The 22,650-nt window shown below is 53.6% G+C and overlaps 1 protein-coding gene across 4 annotated transcripts in view; it reads left to right on the forward strand.

Moving 5' to 3' along the window:
* Positions 1-22,650, forward strand: part of SLC44A2 (solute carrier family 44 member 2 (CTL2 blood group)) — a 91,563-nt gene that overhangs the window by 33,694 nt on the left and 35,219 nt on the right. The window contains exon 1 of one of the 4 annotated variants that reach the window (XM_077262023.1): positions 13,628-13,809. The exons of 2 other annotated variants lie outside the window; for them this stretch is intronic. In XM_077262023.1, the coding sequence (XP_077118138.1) occupies positions 13,776-13,809 (34 nt within the window). In that variant the 5' untranslated portion in view covers positions 13,628-13,775. Of the gene's footprint in view, positions 1-13,627; positions 13,810-22,650 lie in introns of those variants that run through there. One more of the 4 variants, XM_077262021.1, reaches the window with a different exon arrangement.

Consider the following 22,650-nt stretch of genomic DNA (forward strand, 5'->3'; position numbering starts at 1 on the left):
AAAGCAAAATCACAACAGCGGTCTCCCCTCGCTGTCCCATGTCCACAGTGTAGATGGCAGTCTCCCCTCACTGCCCCATGTCCACAGTGTAGATGGCGGTCTCCCCTCGCTGTCACTGCCCCATGTCCACAGTGTAGATGGCGGTCTCCCCTCACTGTCCCATGCCCACAGTGTAGATGGCGGTCTCCCCTCACTGTCACTGCCCCATGTCCACGGTGAAGATGGCGGTCTCCCCTCACCGTCACTGTCCCATGTCCACAGTGTAGATGGCGGTCTCCCCTCACTGTCCCATGTCCTCAGTGTAGATGGCGGTCTCCCCTCACTGTCCCATGTCCACAGTGTAGATTGCGGTCTCCCCTCACTGTCCCATGTCCACAGTGTAGATGGCGGTCTCCCCTCACTGTCCCATGTCCACAGTGTAGATGACGGTCTCCCCTCACCCTCACTGTCGCATGTCCTCAGTGTAGATGGCGGTCTCCCCTCACTGTCCCATGTCCACAGTGTAGATGGCGGTCTCCCCTCACTGTCCCATGTCCACAGTGTAGATGGTGGTCTCCCCTCACTGTCCCATGTCCACAGTGTAGATGGCGGTCTCCCCTCACTGTCCCATGTCCACAGTGTAGATGGCGGTCTCCCCTCATTGTCCCATGTCCACAGTGTAGATGGCGGTCTCCCCTCACTGTCCCAAGTCCACAGTGTAGATGGCGGTCTCCCCTCACTGTCCCATGTGCACAGTGTAGATGGCGGTCTCCCCTCGCTGTCACTGTCCCATGTCCACAGTGTAGATGGCGGTCTCCCCTCACTGCCCCATGTCCACAGTGTAGATGGCGGTCTCCCCTCACTGTCACTGCCCCATGTGCACAGTGTAGATGGCGGTCTCCCCTCACTGTCACTGCCCCATGTCCACAGTGTAGATGGCGGTCTCCCCTCACTGTCACTGCCCCATGTCCACAGTGTAGATGGCGGTCTCCCCTCACTGTCCCATGTGCACAGTGTAGATGGCGGTCTCCCCTCACTGTCACTGTCCCATGTCCACAGTGTAGATGGCGGTCTCCTCTCACTGTCCCATGTCCACAGTGTAGATGGCGGTCTCCCCTCACTGTCCCATGTCCACAGTGTAGATGGCGGTCTCCCCTCACTGCCCCATGTGCACAGTGTAGATGGCGGTCTCCCCTCGCTGTCACTGCCCCATGTCCACAGTGTAGATGGCGGTCTCCCCTCACTGTCCCATGCCCACAGTGTAGATGGCGGTCTCCCCTCACTGTCACTGCCCCATGTCCACGGTGTAGATGGCGGTCTCCCCTCACCGTCACTGTCCCATGTCCACAGTGTAGATGGCGGTCTCCCCTCGCTGTCCCATGTCCACAGTGTAGATGGCAGTCTCCCCTCACTGCCCCATGTCCACAGTGTAGATGGCGGTCTCCCCTCGCTGTCACTGCCCCATGTCCACAGTGTAGATGGCGGTCTCCCCTCACTGTCCCATGCCCACAGTGTAGATGGCGGTCTCCCCTCACTGTCACTGCCCCATGTCCACGGTGTAGATGGCGGTCTCCCCTCACCGTCACTGTCCCATGTCCACAGTGTAGATGGCGGTCTCCCCTCACTGTCCCATGTCCTCAGTGTAGATGGCGGTCTCCCCTCACTGTCCCATGTCCACAGTGTAGATGGCGGTCTCCCCTCACTGTCCCATGTCCACAGTGTAGATGGTGGTCTCCCCTCACTGTCCCATGTCCACAGTGTAGATGGCGGTCTCCCCTCACTGTCCCATGTCCACAGTGTAGATGGCGGTCTCCCCTCATTGTCCCATGTCCACAGTGTAGATGGCGGTCTCCCCTCACTGTCCCAAGTCCACAGTGTAGATGGCGGTCTCCCCTCACTGTCCCATGTGCACAGTGTAGATGGCGGTCTCCCCTCGCTGTCACTGTCCCATGTCCACAGTGTAGATGGCGGTCTCCCCTCACAGCCCCATGTCCACAGTGTAGATGGCGGTCTCCCCTCACTGTCACTGCCCCATGTGCACAGTGTAGATGGCGGTCTCCCCTCACTGTCACTGCCCCATGTCCACAGTGTAGATGGCGGTCTCCCCTCACTGTCACTGCCCCATGTCCACAGTGTAGATGGCGGTCTCCCCTCACTGTCCCATGTGCACAGTGTAGATGGCGGTCTCCCCTCACTGTCACTGTCCCATGTCCACAGTGTAGATGGCGGTCTCCTCTCACTGTCCCATGTCCACAGTGTAGATGGCGGTCTCCCCTCTCTGTCCCATGTCCACAGTGTAGATGGCGGTCTCCCCTCACTGCCCCATGTGCACAGTGTAGATGGCGGTCTCCCCTCACTGTCACTGCCCCATGTCCACAGTGTAGATGGCGGTCTCCCCTCACTGTCCCATGTCCACAGTGTAGATGGCGGTCTCCCCCCACTGTCCCATGTCCATAGTGTAGATGGCGGTCTCCCCTCACTGTCCCATGTGCACAGTGTAGATGGCGGTCTCCCCTCACTGTCCCATGTGCACAGTGTAGATGGCGGTCTCCCCTCACTGTCCCATGTCCACAGTGTAGATGGCGGTCTCCCCTCACTGTCCCATGTGCACAGTGTAGATGGCGGTCTCCCCCCACTGTCCCATGTCCACAGTGTAGATGGCGGTCTCCCCTCAGTCACTGTCCCATGTCCACAGTGTAGATGGCGGTCTCCCCCCAGTGTCCCATGTCCACAGTGTAGATGGCGGTCTCCCCTCACAGTCACTGTCCCATGTCCACAGTGTAGATGGCGGTCTCCCCTCACTGTCACTGTCCCATGTCCACAGTGTAGATGGCGGTCTCCCCTCACAGTCACTGTCCCATGTCCACAGTGTAGATGGCGGTCTCCCCTCACAGTGACTGTCCCATGTCCACAGTGTAGATGGCGGTCTCCCCTCACTGCCCCATGTCCACAGTGTAGATGGCGGTCTCCCCTCACTGTCCCATGTCCACAGTGTAGATGGCGGTCTCCCCTCACTGCCCCATGTCCACAGTGTAGATGACGGTCTCCCCTCACTGTCCCATGTCCACAGTGTAGATGGCGGTCTCCCCTCACTGCCCCATGTCCACAGTGTAGATGGCGGTCTCCCCTCACTGTCACTGCCCCATGTCCACAGTGTAGATGGCGGTCTCCTCTCACTGTCCCATGTCCACAGTGTAGATGGCGGTCTCCCCTCTCTGTCCCATGTCCACAGTGTAGATGGCGGTCTCCCCTCACTGCCCCATGTGCACAGTGTAGATGGCGGTCTCCCCTCACTGTCACTGCCCCATGTCCACAGTGTAGATGGCGGTCTCCCCTCACTGTCCCATGTCCACAGTGTAGATGGCGGTCTCCCCTCACAGTCACTGTCCCATGTCCACAGTGTAGATGGCGGTCTCCCCCCACTGTCCCATGTCCACAGTGTAGATGGCGGTCTCCCCTCACAGTCACTGTCCCATGTCCACAGTGTAGATGGCGGTCTCCCCCCACTGTCCCATGCCCACAGTGTAGATGGCGGTCTCCCCCCACTGTCCCATGTCCACAGTGTAGATGGCGGTCTCCCCTCACAGTCACTGTCCCATGTCCACAGTGTAGATGGCGGTCTTCCCTCACAGTCACTGTCCCATGTCCACAGTGTAGATGGAGGTCTCCCCTCACTGTCCCATGTCCACAGTGTAGATGGCGGTCTCCCCTCACTGTCCCATGTCCACAGTGTAGATGGCGGTCTCCCCTCACTGTCACTGCCCCATGTCCACAGTGTAGATGGCGGTCTCCCCTCACTGTCCCATGTGCACAGTGTAGATGGAGGTCTCCCCCCCACTGTCCCATGCCCACAGTGTGGATGGCGGTCTCCCCTCACTGTCACTGCCCCATGTCCACAGTGTAGATGGCGGTCTCCCCTCACTGTCCCATGCCCACAGTGTAGATGGCGGTCTCCCCTCACTGTCACTGCCCCATGTCCACAGTGTAGATGGCGGTCTCCCCTCACTGTCACTGTCCCATGCCCACAGTGTAGATGGCGGTCTCCCCTCACTGTCACTGCCCCATGTCCACAGTGTAGATGGCGGTCTCCCCTCACTGTCCCATGCCCACAGTGTAGATGGCGGTCTCCCCTCACTGTCCCATGCCCACAGTGTAGATGGTTGTCTCCGCTCACTGTCACTGACCCATGTCCACAGTGTAGATGGCGGTCTCCCCTCACTGTCCCATGTCCACAGTGTAGATGGCGGTCTCCCCCCACTGTCCCATGTCCACAGTGTAGATGGCGGTCTCCCCCCACTGTCCCATGTCCACAGTGTAGATGGCGGTCTCCCCTCACAGTCACTGTCCCATGTCCACAGTGTAGATGGCGGTCTCCCCCCACTGTCCCATGTCCACAGTGTAGATGGCGGTCTCCCCTCACAGTCACTGTCCCATGTCCACAGTGTAGATGGCGGTCTCCCCCCACTGTCCCATGTCCACAGTGTAGATGGCGGTCTCCCCCCACTGTCCCATGTCCACAGTGTAGATGGCGGTCTCCCCCCACTGTCCCATGTCCACAGTGTAGATGGCGGTCTCCCCTCACAGTCACTGTCCCATGTCCACAGTGTAGATGGCGGTCTCCCCCCACTGTCCCATGCCCACAGTGTAGATGGCGGTCTCCCCCCACTGTCCCATGTCCACAGTGTAGATGGCGGTCTCCCCTCACAGTCACTGTCCCATGTCCACAGTGTAGATGGCGGTCTTCCCTCACAGTCACTGTCCCATGTCCACAGTGTAGATGGCGGTCTCCCCTCACTGTCCCATGTCCACAGTGTAGATGGCGGTCTCCCCTCACTGTCACTGCCCCATGTCCACAGTGTAGATGGCGGTCTCCCCTCACTGTCCCATGTGCACAGTGTAGATGGAGGTCTCCCCCCCACTGTCCCATGTCCACAGTGTAGATGGCGGTCTCCCCTCACTGTCCCATGTCCACAGTGTAGATGGCGGTCTCCCCTCACTGTCACTGCCCCATGTCCACAGTGTAGATGGCGGTCTCCCCTCACTGTCCCATGTGCACAGTGTAGATGGCGGTCTCCCCTCACTGTCACTGCCCCATGTCCACAGTGTAGATGGCGGTCTCCCCTCACTGCCCCATGTCCACAGTGTAGATGGCGGTCTCCCCTCACTATCCCATGTCCACAGTGTAGATGGCGGTCTCCCCTCACTGCCCCATGTCCACAGTGTAGATGGCGGTCTCCCCTCACTGTCACTGTCCCATGTGCACAGTGTAGATGGCGGTCTCCCCTCACTGTCACTGTCCCATGTCCACAGTGTAGATGGCGGTCTCCCCTCACTGTCACTGTCCCATGTCCACAGTGTAGATGGCGGTCTCCCCTCACTGCCCCATGTCCACAGTGTAGATGGCGGTCTCCCCTCACTGTCACTGTCCCATGTGCACAGTGTAGATGGCGGTCTCCCCTCACTGTCACTGTCCCATGTGCACAGTGTAGATGGCGGTCTCCCCTCACTGTCACTGTCCCATGTGCACAGTGTAGATGGCGGTCTCCCCTCACAGTCACTGTCCCATGTCCACAGTGTAGATGGCGGTCTCCCCTCACTGTCCCATGTCCACAGTGTAGATGGCGGTCTCCCCTCACTGTCCCATGTCCACAGTGTAGATGGCGGTCTCCCCTCACTGTCACTGTCCCTGTCCCATGTCCACAGTGTAGATGGCGGTCTCCCCTCACAGTCACTGTCCCATGTCCACAGTGTAGATGGCGGTCTCCCCTCACTGTCACTGTCCCATGTGCACAGTGTAGATGGCGGTCTCCCCTCACAGTCACTGTCCCATGTCCACAGTGTAGATGGCGGTCTCCCCTCACTGTCCCATGTCCACAGTGTAGATGGCGGTCTCCCCCCACTGTCCCATGTCCACAGTGTACACTGTGTTCCAAATTATTATGCAAATAATATTTCCTTATATTTTCTCTAAATTACCTATCTGAATTGCAGTCATTGTTATTTTCCAGTCATCTACTATTCTAGTATAATTGCAATGTTTTGGAAAAAACTGCCTATGAAAACAGTATCTTTTTTAAAAAAAATAAACACTCAAAATGCATGTTCCACATTATTATGCACAGCAGAGTTTTCAACCTTTTTTTTTTATTTTGAACAAAAAAATGGTCAATTGTGAAGTTATAAGCATTATCAGCTTATTACAAAATGAAATCAAACAGTTTTCAAGTGAAAACTTTATTCTAGGCGATGTTACATTTGCACATAGGACCCCTTGTTCGAAAGAAGCTTCTGAACTCTCTCGTCCATTGAATTTGTCAGTTTTTGGATGGTTTCTGCTTCAGTTGTTTTGCATGTGGACAGAATACCCTCCCAGAGCTGTTGCTTAGATGAGAACTGCCTCCCGCCATCATAGACGCTCCTTTTGATGATGCTCCAGAGGTTCTCAATGGGGTTGAGGTCAAGGGAAGATGGTGGCCACACCATAAGTTTGTCCTCTTTTATGGCCATAGCAGCCAGAGATGCAGATGTGTTTTTTGCAGCATGAGACGGTGTATTATCATGCATGAAAATGATCTTGCTGCGGAAAGCACAGTTCTTCCTCTTGAACCATGGCAGGAAGTGTTGTTTTGGAAACTCCACATAGATTATGGAGTTCATCTTTACCCCTTCAGGGATCATAAAGGGGCCGACAATCTCTCTCCCCATGATTCCAGCCCAAAACATTACTCCACCTCCTCCTTGTTGGTGCCTTAGCCGTGTTTTCATGGGGTGTCCATCCTCCACTCCATCCATCTGGACCATCGAGCGTTGCACGGCACTCATCGGTGAACAAAACAGTTTGGAAGTCAGTCTTCATGAATCGTTTGGCCCACTGGAGCCGTTTCTGCTTGTTGCAGTGGATAGAGGTGGTCGACAGGATGGCTTACGCACAGCTGCAAACCTCTGACGGACCCTGCATCTTGTTGTTCTGGGGACGTTGGAGGCACCAGCAGCTTCAAAAACTTGTCTGCTGCCATGACAAGGCATTTTTGCAGCTGCTCTTTTAACCTTACACAATTGCCTGTTGGAAAGAGTCCTCAATTTTTCCTTATCAGCACGCACAAGTGTGTGCTGGGAATCAGCTACATACTTCTTGATTGTGCGATGATCCCGATGAAGTGTCTTGGCCATGTTGATTGTAGTCATTCCTTAACCTAAATACTCCACAATTTGTTGCTTCTCAGCAGCCGACACATCCTTTTTCTTTCCCATTTTGGCAAAAAATGTAGGCTGCTTAATAATGTGGAACAGCCTTCTTAAGTAGTCTTGCCTTTATTTGGACACACCTGCCAAACTAATGTGCACAGGTATCTGCAATTGCTTTCAGTGATATAAAGAGCCCTGACACACATCACCATCAATGAGTTTAAATGACAAACAAAAAAATTCTAACCTTATCACTCCTAAGCTCTATGTGCATAATAATTTGGAACACAGTGTAGATGGCGGTCTCCCCTCACAGTCACTGTCCCATGTCCACAGTGTAGATGGCGGTCTCCCCCCACTGTCCCATGTCCACAGTGTAGATGGCGGTCTCCCCCCACTGTCCCATGTCCACAGTGTAGATGGCGGTCTCCCCTCACTGTCACTGTCCCATGTGCACAGTGTAGATGGCGGTCTCCCCTCACTGTCCCATGTCCACAGTGTAGATGGCGGTCTCCCCTCACTGTCCCATGTCCACAGTGTAGATGGCGGTCTCCCCTCACTGCCCCATGTCCACAGTGTAGATGGCGGTCTCCCCTCACTGTCCCATGTCCACAGTGTAGATGGCGGTCTCCCCTCACTGTCCCATGTGCACAGTGTAGATGGCGGTCTCCCCTCACTGCCCCATGTCCACAGTGTAGATGGCGGTCTCCTCTCACTGCCCCATGTCCACAGTGTAGATGGCGGTCTCCCCTCACTGTCCCATGTCCACAGTGTAGATGGCGGTCTCCCCTCACTGTCACTGTCCCATGTCCACAGTGTAGATGGCGGTCTCCCCTCACTGCCCCATGTCCACAGTGTAGATGGCGGTCTCCCCTCACTGTCCCATGCCCACAGTGTAGATGGCGGTCTCCCCCCACTGTCCCATGTGCACAGTGTAGATGGCGGTCTCCCCTCACTGTCCCATGTGCACAGTGTAGATGGCGGTCTCCCCTCACTGCCCCATGCCCACAGTGTAGATGGCGGTCTCCCCCCATTGTCCCATGTGCACAGTGTAGATGGCGGTCTCCCCTCACTGTCCCATGTCCACAGTGTAGATGGCGGTCTCCCCTCACTGTCCCATGTGCACAGTGTAGATGGCGGTCTCCCCTCACTGTCCCATGTGCACAGTGTAGATGGCGGTCTCCCCTCACTGTCCCATGTCCACAGTGTAGATGGCGGTCTCCCCCCACTGTCCCATGCCCACAGTGTAGATGGCGGTCTCCCCCCACTGTCCCATGTGCACAGTATAGATGGCGGTCTCCCCTCACTGTCCCATGTGCACAGTGTAGATGGCGGTCTCCCCTCACTGCCCCATGCCCACAGTGTAGATGGCGGTCTCCCCCCACTGTCCCATGTGCACAGTGTAGATGGCGGTCTCCCCTCACTGTCCCATGTCCACAGTGTAGATGGCGGTCTCCCCTCACTGTCCCATGCCCACAGTGTAGATGGCGGTCTCCCCTCACTGTCCCATGTGCACAGTGTAGATGGCGGTCTCCCCTCACTGTCACTGTCCCATGTCCACAGTGTAGATGGCGGTCTCCCCTCACTGTCCCATGTGCACAGTGTAGATGGCGGTCTCCCCTCACTGTCCCATGTGCACAGTGTAGATGGCGGTCTCCCCTCACTGTCCCATGTCCACAGTGTAGATGGCGGTCTCCCCTCACTGTCCCATGTCCACAGTGTAGATGGCGGTCTCCCCTCACTGTCCCATGTCCACAGTGTAGATGGCGGTCTCCCCTCACTGTCCCATGCCCACAGTGTAGATGGCGGTCTCCCCTCACTGTCCCATGCCCACAGTGTAGATGGCGGTCTCCCCTCACTGTCACTGTCCCATGTCCACAGTGTAGATGGCGGTCTCCCCTCACTGTCCCATGTGCACAGTGTAGATGGCGGTCTCCCCTCACTGTCCCATGTCCACAGTGTAGATGGCGGTCTCCCCTTACTGTCCCATGTGCACAGTGTAGATGGCGGTCTCCCCTCACTGTCACTGTCCCATGTCCACAGTGTAGATGGCGGTCTCCCCTCACTGTCACTGCCCCATGCCCACAGTGTAGATGGCGGTCTCCCCCCACTGTCCCATGTCCACAGTGTAGATGGCGGTCTCCCCCCACTGTCCCATGCCCACAGTGTAGATGGCGGTCTCCCCTCACTGTCCCATGTGCACAGTGTAGATGGCGGTCTCCCCTCACTGTCCCATGTGCACAGTGTAGATGGCGGTCTCCCCTCACTGTCACTGTCCCATGTGCACAGTGTAGATGGCGGTCTCCCCTCACTGCCCCATGCCCACAGTGTAGATGGCGGTCTCCCCTCACTGTCCCATGTGCACAGTGTAGATGGCGGTCTCCCCTCACTGCCCCATGTGCACAGTGTAGATGGCGGTCTCCCCTCACTGTCACTGTCCCATGTCCACAGTGTAGATGGCGGTCTCCCCTCACTGTCACTGCCCCATGCCCACAGTGTAGATGGCGGTCTCCCCCCACTGTCCCATGTCCACAGTGTAGATGGCGGTCTCCCCCCACTGTCCCATGCCCACAGTGTAGATGGCGGTCTCCCCTCACTGTCCCATGTGCACAGTGTAGATGGCGGTCTCCCCTCACTGTCCCATGTGCACAGTGTAGATGGCGGTCTCCCCTCACTGTCACTGTCCCATGTGCACAGTGTAGATGGCGGTCTCCCCTCACTGTCCCATGTCCACAGTGTAGATGGCGGTCTCCCCTCACTGCCCCATGTGCACAGTGTAGATGGCGGTCTCCCCTCACTGCCCCATGTGCACAGTGTAGATGGCGGTCTCCCCTCACAGTCACTGTCCCATGTCCACAGTGTAGATGGCGGTCTCCCCTCACTGTCCCATGTGCACAGTGTAGATGGCGGTCTCCCCTCACTGTCCCATGTGCACAGTGTAGATGGCGGTCTCCCCTCACTGCCCCATGTCCACAGTGTAGATGGCGGTCTCCCCTCACTGTCACTGTCCCATGTCCACAGTATAGATGGCGGTCTCCCCTCACTGTCCCATGTGCACAGTGTAGATGGCGGTCTCCCCTCACTGCCCCATGTCCACAGTGTAGATGGCGGTCTCCCCTCACAGTCACTGTCCCATGTCCACAGTATAGATGGCGGTCTCCCCTCACTGTCCCATGTGCACAGTGTAGATGGCGGTCTCCCCTCACTGTCCCATGTGCACAGTGTAGATGGCGGTCTCCCCTCACTGCCCCATGTCCACAGTGTAGATGGCGGTCTCCCCTCACTGTCACTGTCCCATGTGCACAGTGTAGATGGCGGTCTCCCCTCACTGTCCCATGTCCACAGTGTAGATGGCGGTCTCCCCTCACTGCCCCATGTCCATAGTGTAGATGGCGGTCTCCCCTCACTGTCCCATGTGCACAGTGTAGATGGCGGTCTCCCCTCACTGTCCCATGTGCACAGTGTAGATGGCGGTCTCCCCTCACTGTCCCATGTCCACAGTGTAGATGGCGGTCTCCCCTCACTGTCCCATGTGCACAGTGTAGATGGCGGTCTCCCCTCACTGTCCCATGTGCACAGTGTAGATGGTGGTCTCCCCTCACTGTCCCATGTCCACAGTGTAGATGGCGGTCTCCCCTCACTGCCCCATGTCCACAGTGTAGATGGCGGTCTCCCCTCACAGTCACTGCCCCATGTCCACAGTGTAGATGGCGGTCTCCCCTCACTGTCCCATGTGCACAGTGTAGATGGCGGTCTCCCCTCACAGTCACTGTCCCATGCCCACAGTGTAGATGGCGGTCTCCCCTCACTGTCCCATGCCCACAGTGTAGATGGCGGTCTCCCCTCACTGTCCCATGTGCACAGTGTAGATGGCGGTCTCCCCTCACTGTCCCATGTCCACAGTGTAGATGGCGGTCTCCCCTCACTGTCCCATGTGCACAGTGTAGATGGCGGTCTCCCCTCACTGTCCCATGTGCACAGTGTAGATGGCGGTCTCCCCTCACTGTCCCATGTGCACAGTGTAGATGGCGGTCTCCCCTCACTGTCACTGTCCCATGTGCACAGTGTAGATGGCGGTCTCCCCTCACTGCCCCATGCCCACAGTGTAGATGGCGGTCTCCCCTCACTGTCCCATGTGCACAGTGTAGATGGCGGTCTCCCCTCACTGCCCCATGTGCACAGTGTAGATGGCGGTCTCCCCTCACTGTCACTGTCCCATGTCCACAGTGTAGATGGCGGTCTCCCCTCACTGTCACTGCCCCATGCCCACAGTGTAGATGGCGGTCTCCCCCCACTGTCCCATGTCCACAGTGTAGATGGCGGTCTCCCCCCACTGTCCCATGCCCACAGTGTAGATGGCGGTCTCCCCTCACTGTCCCATGTGCACAGTGTAGATGGCGGTCTCCCCTCACTGTCCCATGTGCACAGTGTAGATGGCGGTCTCCCCTCACTGTCACTGTCCCATGTGCACAGTGTAGATGGCGGTCTCCCCTCACTGTCCCATGTCCACAGTGTAGATGGCGGTCTCCCCTCACTGCCCCATGTGCACAGTGTAGATGGCGGTCTCCCCTCACTGCCCCATGTGCACAGTGTAGATGGCGGTCTCCCCTCACAGTCACTGTCCCATGTCCACAGTGTAGATGGCGGTCTCCCCTCACTGTCCCATGTGCACAGTGTAGATGGCGGTCTCCCCTCACTGTCCCATGTGCACAGTGTAGATGGCGGTCTCCCCTCACTGCCCCATGTCCACAGTGTAGATGGCGGTCTCCCCTCACTGTCACTGTCCCATGTCCACAGTATAGATGGCGGTCTCCCCTCACTGTCCCATGTGCACAGTGTAGATGGCGGTCTCCCCTCACTGCCCCATGTCCACAGTGTAGATGGCGGTCTCCCCTCACTGTCCCATGTCCACAGTGTAGATGGCGGTCTCCCCTCACTGTCACTGTCCCATGTCCACAGTGTAGATGGCGGTCTCCCCCCACTGTCCCATGTCCACAGTGTAGATGGCGGTCTCCCCTCACTGCCCCATGTCCACAGTGTAGATGGCGGTCTCCCCTCACTGTCACTGTCCCATGTGCACAGTGTAGATGGCGGTCTCCCCTCACTGTCCCATGTCCACAGTGTAGATGGCGGTCTCCCCTCACTGCCCCATGTCCATAGTGTAGATGGCGGTCTCCCCTCACTGTCCCATGTGCACAGTGTAGATGGCGGTCTCCCCTCACTGTCCCATGTGCACAGTGTAGATGGCGGTCTCCCCTCACTGCCCCATGTGCACAGTGTAGATGGTGGTCTCCCCTCACTGTCCCATGTCCACAGTGTAGATGGCGGTCTCCCCTCACTGCCCCATGTCCACAGTGTAGATGGCGGTCTCCCCTCACAGTCACTGCCCCATGTCCACAGTGTAGATGGCGGTCTCCCCTCACTGTCCCATGTGCACAGTGTAGATGGCGGTCTCCCCTCACAGTCACTGTCCCATGTCCACAGTATAGATGGCGGTCTCCCCTCACTGTCCCATGTGCACAGTGTAGATGGCGGTCTCCCCTCACTGCCCCATGTCCACAGTGTAGATGGCGGTCTCCCCTCACAGTCACTGTCCCATGTCCACAGTATAGATGGCGGTCTCCCCTCACTGTCCCATGTGCACAGTGTAGATGGCGGTCTCCCCTCACTGTCCCATGTGCACAGTGTAGATGGCGGTCTCCCCTCACTGCCCCATGTCCACAGTGTAGATGGCGGTCTCCCCTCACTGTCACTGTCCCATGTGCACAGTGTAGATGGCGGTCTCCCCTCACTGTCCCATGTCCACAGTGTAGATGGCGGTCTCCCCTCACTGCCCCATGTCCATAGTGTAGATGGCGGTCTCCCCTCACTGTCCCATGTGCACAGTGTAGATGGCGGTCTCCCCTCACTGTCCCATGTGCACAGTGTAGATGGCGGTCTCCCCTCACTGCCCCATGTGCACAGTGTAGATGGTGGTCTCCCCTCACTGTCCCATGTCCACAGTGTAGATGGCGGTCTCCCCTCACTGCCCCATGTCCACAGTGTAGATGGCGGTCTCCCCTCACAGTCACTGCCCCATGTGCACAGTGTAGATGGCGGTCTCCCCTCACTGTCACTGCCCCATGTCCACAGTGTAGATGGCGGTCTCCCCTCACAGTCACTGCCCCATGTGCACAGTGTAGATGGCGGTCTCCCCTCACTGTCCCATGTGCACAGTGTAGATGGCGGTCTCCCCTCACAGTCACTGTCCCATGCCCACAGTGTAGATGGCGGTCTCCCCTCACTGTCCCATGTGCACAGTGTAGATGGCGGTCTCCCCGCACTGTCACTGCCCCCTGACACCACACAGCAGCTGCGCTCCTTATTGTTGCCCCCTCTGTACGACCACCCTGCCTCAGATTTGGGTCCGGCCCTGCTCTGCCCTCCCCCTCTGCTATGAACCTGACACCAGTTGGACCAGTTTGGAGGAGATTGAGAGGTGTAATTGGGTGACTGGGACCAGCTGACATGGGTGGGGGAGAAGACAGGCTGAGAAAATAGAGGCAGGCGGGGAGGTAAGAGGGGAGTGGGCACTGGGCAGGCAGGGGTGACACAGGAGGCGCTGCAGCAGCATGGGGGACCAGGAGAACTACTATGGGAAGCATGGTAAGTGATGGCGGCTCTGCTGGTGGGGGGCACAGGAGGGCTGAGGGGGTGATGGTGCACACACTGGTGGTGCCTGAATACCAGCCCCCTCACTCCTGGGATGCAGGGTGTGCTCCTGTATACAGATGTAGCAGAGCTGACTTTTTTTGCACAGCTCCTTGATGCAGATTTGCATGGGACTGCCTTATCCTTCCTCACCAGATATGGCGGAGCGCAAATAACGCAGCCCCACAAATATAAGCCGTAATTACACCCTGCTACGTGTAGCGACGAACCGAGCCAGTGGCCGTGTGTGACTAGTGACCCTGCACTGACTAACCTGTCTGCTGTAACTAGTGCAGGGGGAGAGGACCTGACTGCTGTAACTAGTGCAGGGGGAGAGGACCTGTCTGCTGTAACTAGTGCAGGGGGAGAGGACCTGACTGCTGTAACTAGTGCAGGGGGAGAGAACCTGTCTGCTGTAACTAGTGCAGGGGGAGAGGACCTGTCTGCTGTAACTAGTGCAGGGGGAGAGGACCTGACTGCTGTAACTAGTGCAGGGGGAGAGGACCTGTCTGCTGTAACTAGTGCAGGGGGAGAGGACCTGACTGCTGTAACTAGTGCAGGGGGAGAGAACCTGTCTGCTGTAACTAGTGCAGGGGGAGAGGACCTGACTGCTGTAACTAGTGCAGGGGGAGAGAACCTGTCTGCTGTAACTAGTGCAGGGGGAGAGAACCTGACTGCTGTAACTAGTGTAGGGGGTGAGGACCTGTCTGCTGTAACTAGTGCAGGGGGAGAGAACCTGACTGCTGTAACTAGTGCAGGGGGAGAGAACCTGTCTGCTGTAACTAGTGCAGGGGGAGAGAACCTGTCTGCTGTAACTAGTGTAGGGGGTGAGGACCTGTCTGCTGTAACTAGTGTAGGGGGTGAGGACCTGTCTGCTGTAACTAGTGCAGGGGGAGAGAACCTGTCTGATGTAACTAGTGCAGGGGGAGAGACCCTGTCTGCTGTAACTAGTGTAGGGGGTGAGGACCTGTCTGCTGTAACTAGTGCAGGGGGAGAGAACCTGTCTGCTGTAACTAGTGCAGGGGGAGAGGACCTGTCTGCTGTAACTAGTGCAGGGGGAGAGACCCTGTCTGCTGTAACTAGTGCAGGGGGTGAGGACCTGTCTGCTGTAACTAGTGCAGGGGGAGAGGACCTGTCTGCTGTAACTGGTGCAGGGGGAGAGGACCTGTCTGCTGTAACTAGTGCAGGGGGTGAGGACCTGACTGCTGTAACTAGTGCAGGGGGAGAGAACCTGTCTGCTGTAACTAGTACAGGGGGAGAGGACCTGTCTGCTGTAACTGGTGCAGGGGGAGAGGACCTGTCTGCTGTAACTGGCTCAGGGGGACAGGACCTGTCTGGCTCAGAGGGAGAGGACCTATATGGCGTAACTGGCGCAGGGGGAGAGGACCTGTCTGATGTAACTAGTGCAGCGGGAGAGAACCTGTCTGATGTAACTAGTGCAGGGGGAGAGGACCTGTCTGCTGTAACTAGTGCAGGGGGAGAGAACCTGTCTGATGTAACTAGTGCAGGGGGAGAGGACCTGACTGCTGTAACTAGTGCAGGGGGAGAGAACCTGTCTGATGTAACTAGTGAAGGGGGAGAGGACCTTACTGCTGTAACTAGTGCAGGGGGAGAGAACCTGTCTGCTGTAACTGGTGCAGGGGGAGAGGACCTGTCTGCTGTAACTAGTGCAGGGGGAGAGGACCTGTCTGCTGTAACTGGCTCAGGGGGACAGGACCTGTCTGGCTCAGAGGGAGAGGACCTGTATGGCGTAACTGGTGCAGGGGGAGAGGACCTGTCTGATGTAACTGGCGCAGGGGGAGAGGACCTGTCTGGCGTAACTGGTGCAGGGGGAGAGGACCTGTCTGATGTAACTGGCGCAGGGGGACAGGACCTGTCTGATGTAACTGGCTCAGGGGGAGAGGACCTGTTTGGCGTAGAGGGAGAGGACCTGTATGGCGTATCTGGAGCATGGGGAGAGGACCTGTCTGATGTAAGTGGCGCAGGGGGAGAGGACCTGTCTGATGTAACTGGCGCAGGGGGAGAGAACTGCTCCTGTCCCAATCCTTGGGTGATGGATCACCACGACCCCCCCACAGCCCAGTGGTCCCGGTCTGTGCCCCCTATCAGGGGATAACTGTCGGCAGGTAGCACCCTGACTGTGTTACTGTAATGTTTCGGGCAGCGGCCTGAGTAATGAAAGGAGCTCTTCATCCGTAGTAAATAAGGCTAAACCAACAGCGGCCATCCGCGGCTTCCCAACATAAACTGTGCAGGAATTTGGTACCGAAATTGTGACTGAGCGGCTGAGGCCGGGCGAGGAGGGTCGTTATGAGCCACGTCCATAGGGGCACTATATGGACCGTATATAATGGTCACTATAAGTATAGAGCGTGGTACAGACCTATGTAAACCAAACGGCGCCCCCTAGAGAACATCTCCAGTACTTCTCCAGGTGGCGCACAAGAACTTTATTTCTCCCCCCTCCGCTACTAAAGTTGCGTTTTGCCGTAAAGTGTCACCCCAATGGTCCGCTCACAAGGGGCCCTTCCATCACGAAAAAGGAAAGTTCTAGTGTGAGTGATGGCTGGAAAACCTCACTCGCACTAGTCGCGTTTTTACATCCGTACGCTGCAAAAAAAAGCCACGTGTGAACATACCCTAAGGATGTACAATAGGGATCTGGAAAATTGAGGCATTTATAGTTCAACCTTAGTGACTATAAGACTTTGGCCTCACATCTGTGACTCCCAAACTTTTGGCAAACTACAACTCTTAACATGTAGTCTCTCAACAGCTGTAGCACCTCACGTTGAAGATGTAGGGTAGAAGACCTTTTTAATTCTTTTTTTAACTTAATCTGATCCCCCTCCTACAGTTGCCCCTGCTCCACTGAATGTGGAACACTTTTTCTTTTTCTTCTGTGCCCCTCCGTTCCAAAGTTATGCCCCTTCGAAAATAATGGTGAAAATCTTCCCTTCAGCCAACTGGGCGTGTACCATATAAATTCTTTGCGCGTTCTCCTCTACTGCTGGCCAATCAAATCACGGCCGCGCCCACCGAGGAGTTCTAGGGTATATGCCCACTTGGGAGGGAAAAGGGAAAATCTACACCATTAATACTGGGGGGCATAACTTTGGGACGGAAGGACACAGAAGAAAAAGAAAAACAGTTCCGGAATCAGTGGAGCAGCGGTAATTGGAAGAAGTAAACGGGTTAAATGAAATAATCCAATGAAACGTTCCCTTTAACGGTTTGTCTGATGACCCAGTTATGGCTACTAACAGGTAGATTATCCTTCGCTAATCCACAAACCAGTTCTCGCATAACCCTGAAGTCAGAAGATTATCTTGGCATTATATCTTGTACAAGTCAGGCCATTGCCCTCATAAGAAGATTACTCTCGGCATGGATCTCTGTGCCAATCTCCGGGGACAAAAATACACCTGTAAAAAGGTCCACTTTCTACAGTCCACCAAAAATAACAGGTTATCTGTGATCCCGAACAAACAAACAGATCTAATTTGATGTATTCAATCTTTTCACAGTGCCCCTAAAGGTAAAGTGAAGTATTACATGGTCCTAGTCCTCCACAATAAGAGAAATTGGTAGTTGTCTTCTAATCTATGAGGATCCTGAAGGGGTGGGGTGGGATTCTCCTGTTGGGGAAACTGGGATTACCAAACCAGACGTCTTTGATGGAACATTTCTGATCCTTGCCCTGAACAGATGACACGAACACTAATGGAAAATATCAGGCTTTGTGTGATGGCAAACACAACATCCCAGCGCTTGTCTGCTGGCATCTGATAAGAGGGAGGAGGCCGAGACCTCGGAGATTTGCCAATAACAAGTGTTTCCAGATGTTTTTATTGGAAAACTCCTGTGCAGGGAATGAAGCCTGAATAATTTACGGCGCCCACGATCAATGCCGGAAAACCCAAAGATCGAGTGTGGGCACCTAAATATTTAGGGATAGTGAGGGCACATAGTGCTCCCCTTCTAGGTAGGCTACAGCTGGAGGACTTGCCGTCGGTAGCTTTACTGCCACATGCTTAAAACTCAATACTTTCCAACCCACCAGGTGGAGGAATTGGCAAATCTACCGGGCACCATTGGATTCTCATAATCACAAAACTTCCCGTTAAGCAGGTTTCAGGAGATGCCCAAGTGCTGGTTGGAGAAAAGAGGGAGTAGAATAGGAAAAAATAATAATGGTGATACCTTTAGCATGTATCTGTATTTTTCCCCTTTGAAAGTACTTCTAAAAAGTTTGCAATTATGTGAAAATTCCATCTTGATGTTTGGAGGAAGGGGTCAAGGTGTTCAGGACTAGAAACATTGTCCACTACTTGGACCAGAGGGCTTGTCTGTCCACCACGTGGACCAGAGGGCTTGTCTGTCCACCACGTGGACCAGAGGGCTTGTCTGTCCACCACGTGGACCAGAGGGCTTGTCTGTCCACCACGTGGACCAGAGGGCTTGTCTGTCCACCACAGTGGACCAGAGGGCTTGTCTGTCCACCACAGTGGACCAGAGGGCTTGTCTGTCCACCACAGTGGACCAGAGGGCTTGTCTGTCCACGACGTGGACAACCCCATCCTAAATAAAACCCAAGGAAAAAAAACAGAAATGAGCCATACACCTTACAGCAAGTAAGTCAGTAAATGGTAATCATACATGTAAATAACATGGGGTACTTATCCCACCATGTCAAGGTGTCCCCATTGGGATGGTCGTGGCTCCCCTTTCTGAGCTAAGTATCCCACCATGGCTTCCCATGGATGGGTGTCTCAGTCTGGCCTTGTTCTGCTTTGCCCTTATTCACATTGACGTTGTTTGACAGATGGTAAGGTTTTACTACCAGAGACAGGTTAGGACCGTCCCGATGAGTCACACCTTGTCGTGGTGGGATGGCTTTTATGCTTTTTTGATCAAAATAGCGTTAACTAAGTACACCATGTTATTTACATGTACCACAGTGTGAACATGCTCTTACACTTGCATGTATACCAGATTATAGTCTAACTCCGTTTTTTTTGTTTTGCGGTTAACCCCGTCTTAAAAGTTTGTGTCAAGTAAGAAAAGCTTATACTCTTTCCTTACTTGTGATGTTCTAATGACGACAACATGAGCCGACCCATTCACACCTTGGTTCAGATGTTTTGATAAAGACATTTTAATACAGGTTGCCTAGCAACTGCTTGTCCCAGGTCTGAGTGACTACCATTGCTGTACATGAACCAATGGTAATTCCTGTGACTATCTGTTCTACAGAAGACCCTCAGACTTAATACTTAAAGTACTTTTTGTGAGTCTACTGGAGATGCCTTAGAAGTATTTGTGGGAACATCCCAGTAAAATCTGAACTGGTGTTTCTGTGAGTCTAGTAGGTAACACATGTAATAAGGGTTGGGTGTTCTGGGGCTCACCGATCTTCAGAACAGTGACTCAGACTTGAAGAACGGCAATGAGTCACTTGGAGCTGGTTATATTGGGATTAGGCCTCATTTATCCTGGACCTTGGTATGAAGGCTCTTGATTTGTGAACAAGGTTATACAGCGTGACCTGAAATAGAAACTGCAACACCATCATGTTAAATGTTTAGTTCATAAAATCAATAGTACATGAAATAGTATAAAAGGTGCTGTCTTATCAGAGAAATTTGCTTCTTTCTCCTCTTGGACTGATTACTCATGCACTGACTACAAATATTACCTGTGAAGATAGATTTTTTTCCCATTACTGAGATGCCATATGAGTTAGTGCTTTTAAAATTCTATGGAAGGGAAGGAGTTATAAGCAGACATAGAGGGGAAAAGAGGAGGGAGGAGTTATAAGGAGACAGAGGGGAAAAGAGGAGGGAGGAGTTATAAGCAGAGGGGGAAAAGAGGGAGGAGTTATAAGCAGACAGAGGGGAAAAGAGGAGGGAGGAGTTATAAGCAGAGGGGGAAAGAGGAGGGAGGAGTTATAAGCAGAGGGGGAAAGAGGAGGGAGGAGTTATAAGCAGACAGAGGGGGAAAGAGGAGGGAGGAGTTATAAGCAGACAGAGGGGGAAAGAGGAGGGAGGAGTTATAAGCAGACGGGAAAAGAGGAGGGAGGGGTTATAAGCAGAGGGGGAAAGAGGAGGGAGGAGTTATAAGCAGAGGGGGAAAGAGGAGGGAGGAGTTATAAGCAGAGGGGGAAAGAGGAGGGAGGAGTTATAAGCAGACAGAGGGGGAAAGAGGAGGGAGGAGTTATAAGCAGACAGAGGGGGGAAAGAGGACGGAGGAGTTATAAGCAGACGGGAAAAGAGGAGGGAGGGGTTATAAGCAGATAGAGGGGAAAAGAGGAGGGAGGAGTTATAAGCAGACGCAGAGGGGGAAAAGAGGAGGGAGGAGTTATAAGCAGACATAGGGGAAAAGAGGAGGGTCGAGTTATAAGCAGACATAGAGGGGAAAAGAGGAGGGAGGAGTTATAAGCAGACATAGAGGGGAAAAGAGGAGGGAGGAGTTATAAGCAGACAGACGGGGAAAAGAGGAGGGAGGAGTTATAAGCAGACAGAGGGGAAAAGAGGAGGGAGGAGTTATAAGCAGACAGACGGGGAAAAAGAGGGAGGAGCTAAAGGCAGACACAGACGTTCTGCTGAAATAACACTTCTATATTCTACAGAGATCTGTAACTTTCAGGAGAACTTGCAGCACAATGTATGTGTTGGTCTCTAGCTCCCCCTCCCCCCCTCTCCATAGAATTTTAAAAGCACCAACTGTCACCTCTGTTATGAGAAAATCTGTGTATACTGGATACAGATTGTACATGCGAATTGATATTTTGAGAGTGAATGATCAGTCCTGGTAGAAAAATGAAGCAGATTTCTAAGATGAGATATATTAAAAAGTTATTGTCATGTGTGCTATTGATTTAAGGGGAAAAACATTTCAAAATGGTTACCCCTTTAAACTCCTTGCACACATGAGCATCACTGTATGTACGAGCTAGGTGACCGTGTGTGAACCCCAGGAGTCTGCTTCTGTTCTTAATGCTTAATGATTTGATTTTTTTTCCCATTACAGCGTTTACCGATTGGGTTAATTAATTTTACATTTTGGGAGATTGGTATTGCACATCTGTAAAATTCCAAACATGTGCCTGTATATAACATCTCTATTTAATTTACAGCAGATAACACAGGATCCACCATTCCCTATAGGTGGTATCACAGCTCACCTCCTCCTTCTCCTGTACAATGACTGATAACACCTCTATATACAGTAGATAACACAGGATCCACCATTCACAATAGGTGATGTCACAGCTCACCTCCTCCCCCTCCTGTACAATGACTGATAACACCTCTATATACAGTAGATAACACAGGATCCACCATTCACAATAGGTGATGTCACAGCTCACCTCCTCCCCCTCCTGTACAATGACTGATAACACCTCCATATACAGTAGATAACACAGGATCCACCATTCACAATAGGTGATGTCACAGCTCAACTCCTCCTCCTGTACAATGACTGATAACACCTCTATATACAGTACATAACACAGGATCCATCATTCACAATAGGTGATGTCACAGCTCACCTCCTCCCCCTCCTGTACAATGACTGATAACACCTCCATATACAGTAGATAACACAGGATCCACCATTCACAATAGGTGATATCACAGCTCACCTCCTCCTCCTGTACAATGACTGATAACACCTCTATATACAGTACATAACACAGGATCCATCATTCACAATAGGTGATGTCACAGCTCACCTCCTCCCCCTCCTGTACAATGACTGATAACACCTCCATATACAGTAGATAACACAGGATCCACCATTCACAATAGGTGATGCCACAGCTCAACTCCTCCTCCTGTACAATGACTGATAACAGCTCTATATACAGTAGATAACACAGGATCCACCAATCACAATAGGTGATGCCACAGCTCAACTCCTCCTCCTGTACAATGACTGATAACAGCTCTATATACAGTAGATAACACAGGATCCACCATTCACAATAGGTGATGTCACAGCTCACCTCCTCCTCCTCCTTTACAATGACTGATAACAGCTCTATATACAGTAGATAACACAGGATCCACCATTCACAATAGGTGATGTCACAGCTCACCTCCTCCTCCTCCTTTACAATGACTGATAATACCTCTATATACAGTAGATAACACAGGATCCACCATTCACAATAGGTGATATCACAGCTCACCTCCTCCTCTTGTACAATGACTGATAACGGCTCTATATACAGTAGATAACACAGGATCCACCATTCACAATAGGTGATGTCACAGCTCACCTCCTCGTCCTGTACAATGACTGATAACACCTCTATAAACAGTAGATAACACAGGATCCACCATTCACAATAGGTGATGTCACAGCTCACCTCCTCGTCCTGTACAATGACTGATAACACCTCCATATACAGTAGATAACACAGGATCCACCATTCACAATAGGTGATGTCACAGCTCACCTCCTCCTCCTGTACAATGACTGATAACACCTCTATATACAGTAGATAACACAGGATCCACCATTCACAATAGATGATGTCACAGCTCACCTCCTCCTCCTGTACAATGACTGATAACACCTCTATATACAGTAGATAACACAGGATCCACCATTCACAATAGGTGATGTCACAGCTCACCTCCTCGTCCTGTACAATGACTGATAACACCTCCATATACAGTAGATAACACAGGATCCACCATTCACAATAGGTGATGTCACAGCTCACCTCCTCCTCCTGTACAATGACTGATAACACCTCTATAAACAGTAGATAACACAGGATCC

Source organism: Ranitomeya variabilis, chromosome 5, assembly GCF_051348905.1.
Source record: "Ranitomeya variabilis isolate aRanVar5 chromosome 5, aRanVar5.hap1, whole genome shotgun sequence".
In the NCBI taxonomy this organism is placed as follows: domain Eukaryota; kingdom Metazoa; phylum Chordata; class Amphibia; order Anura; family Dendrobatidae; genus Ranitomeya; species Ranitomeya variabilis.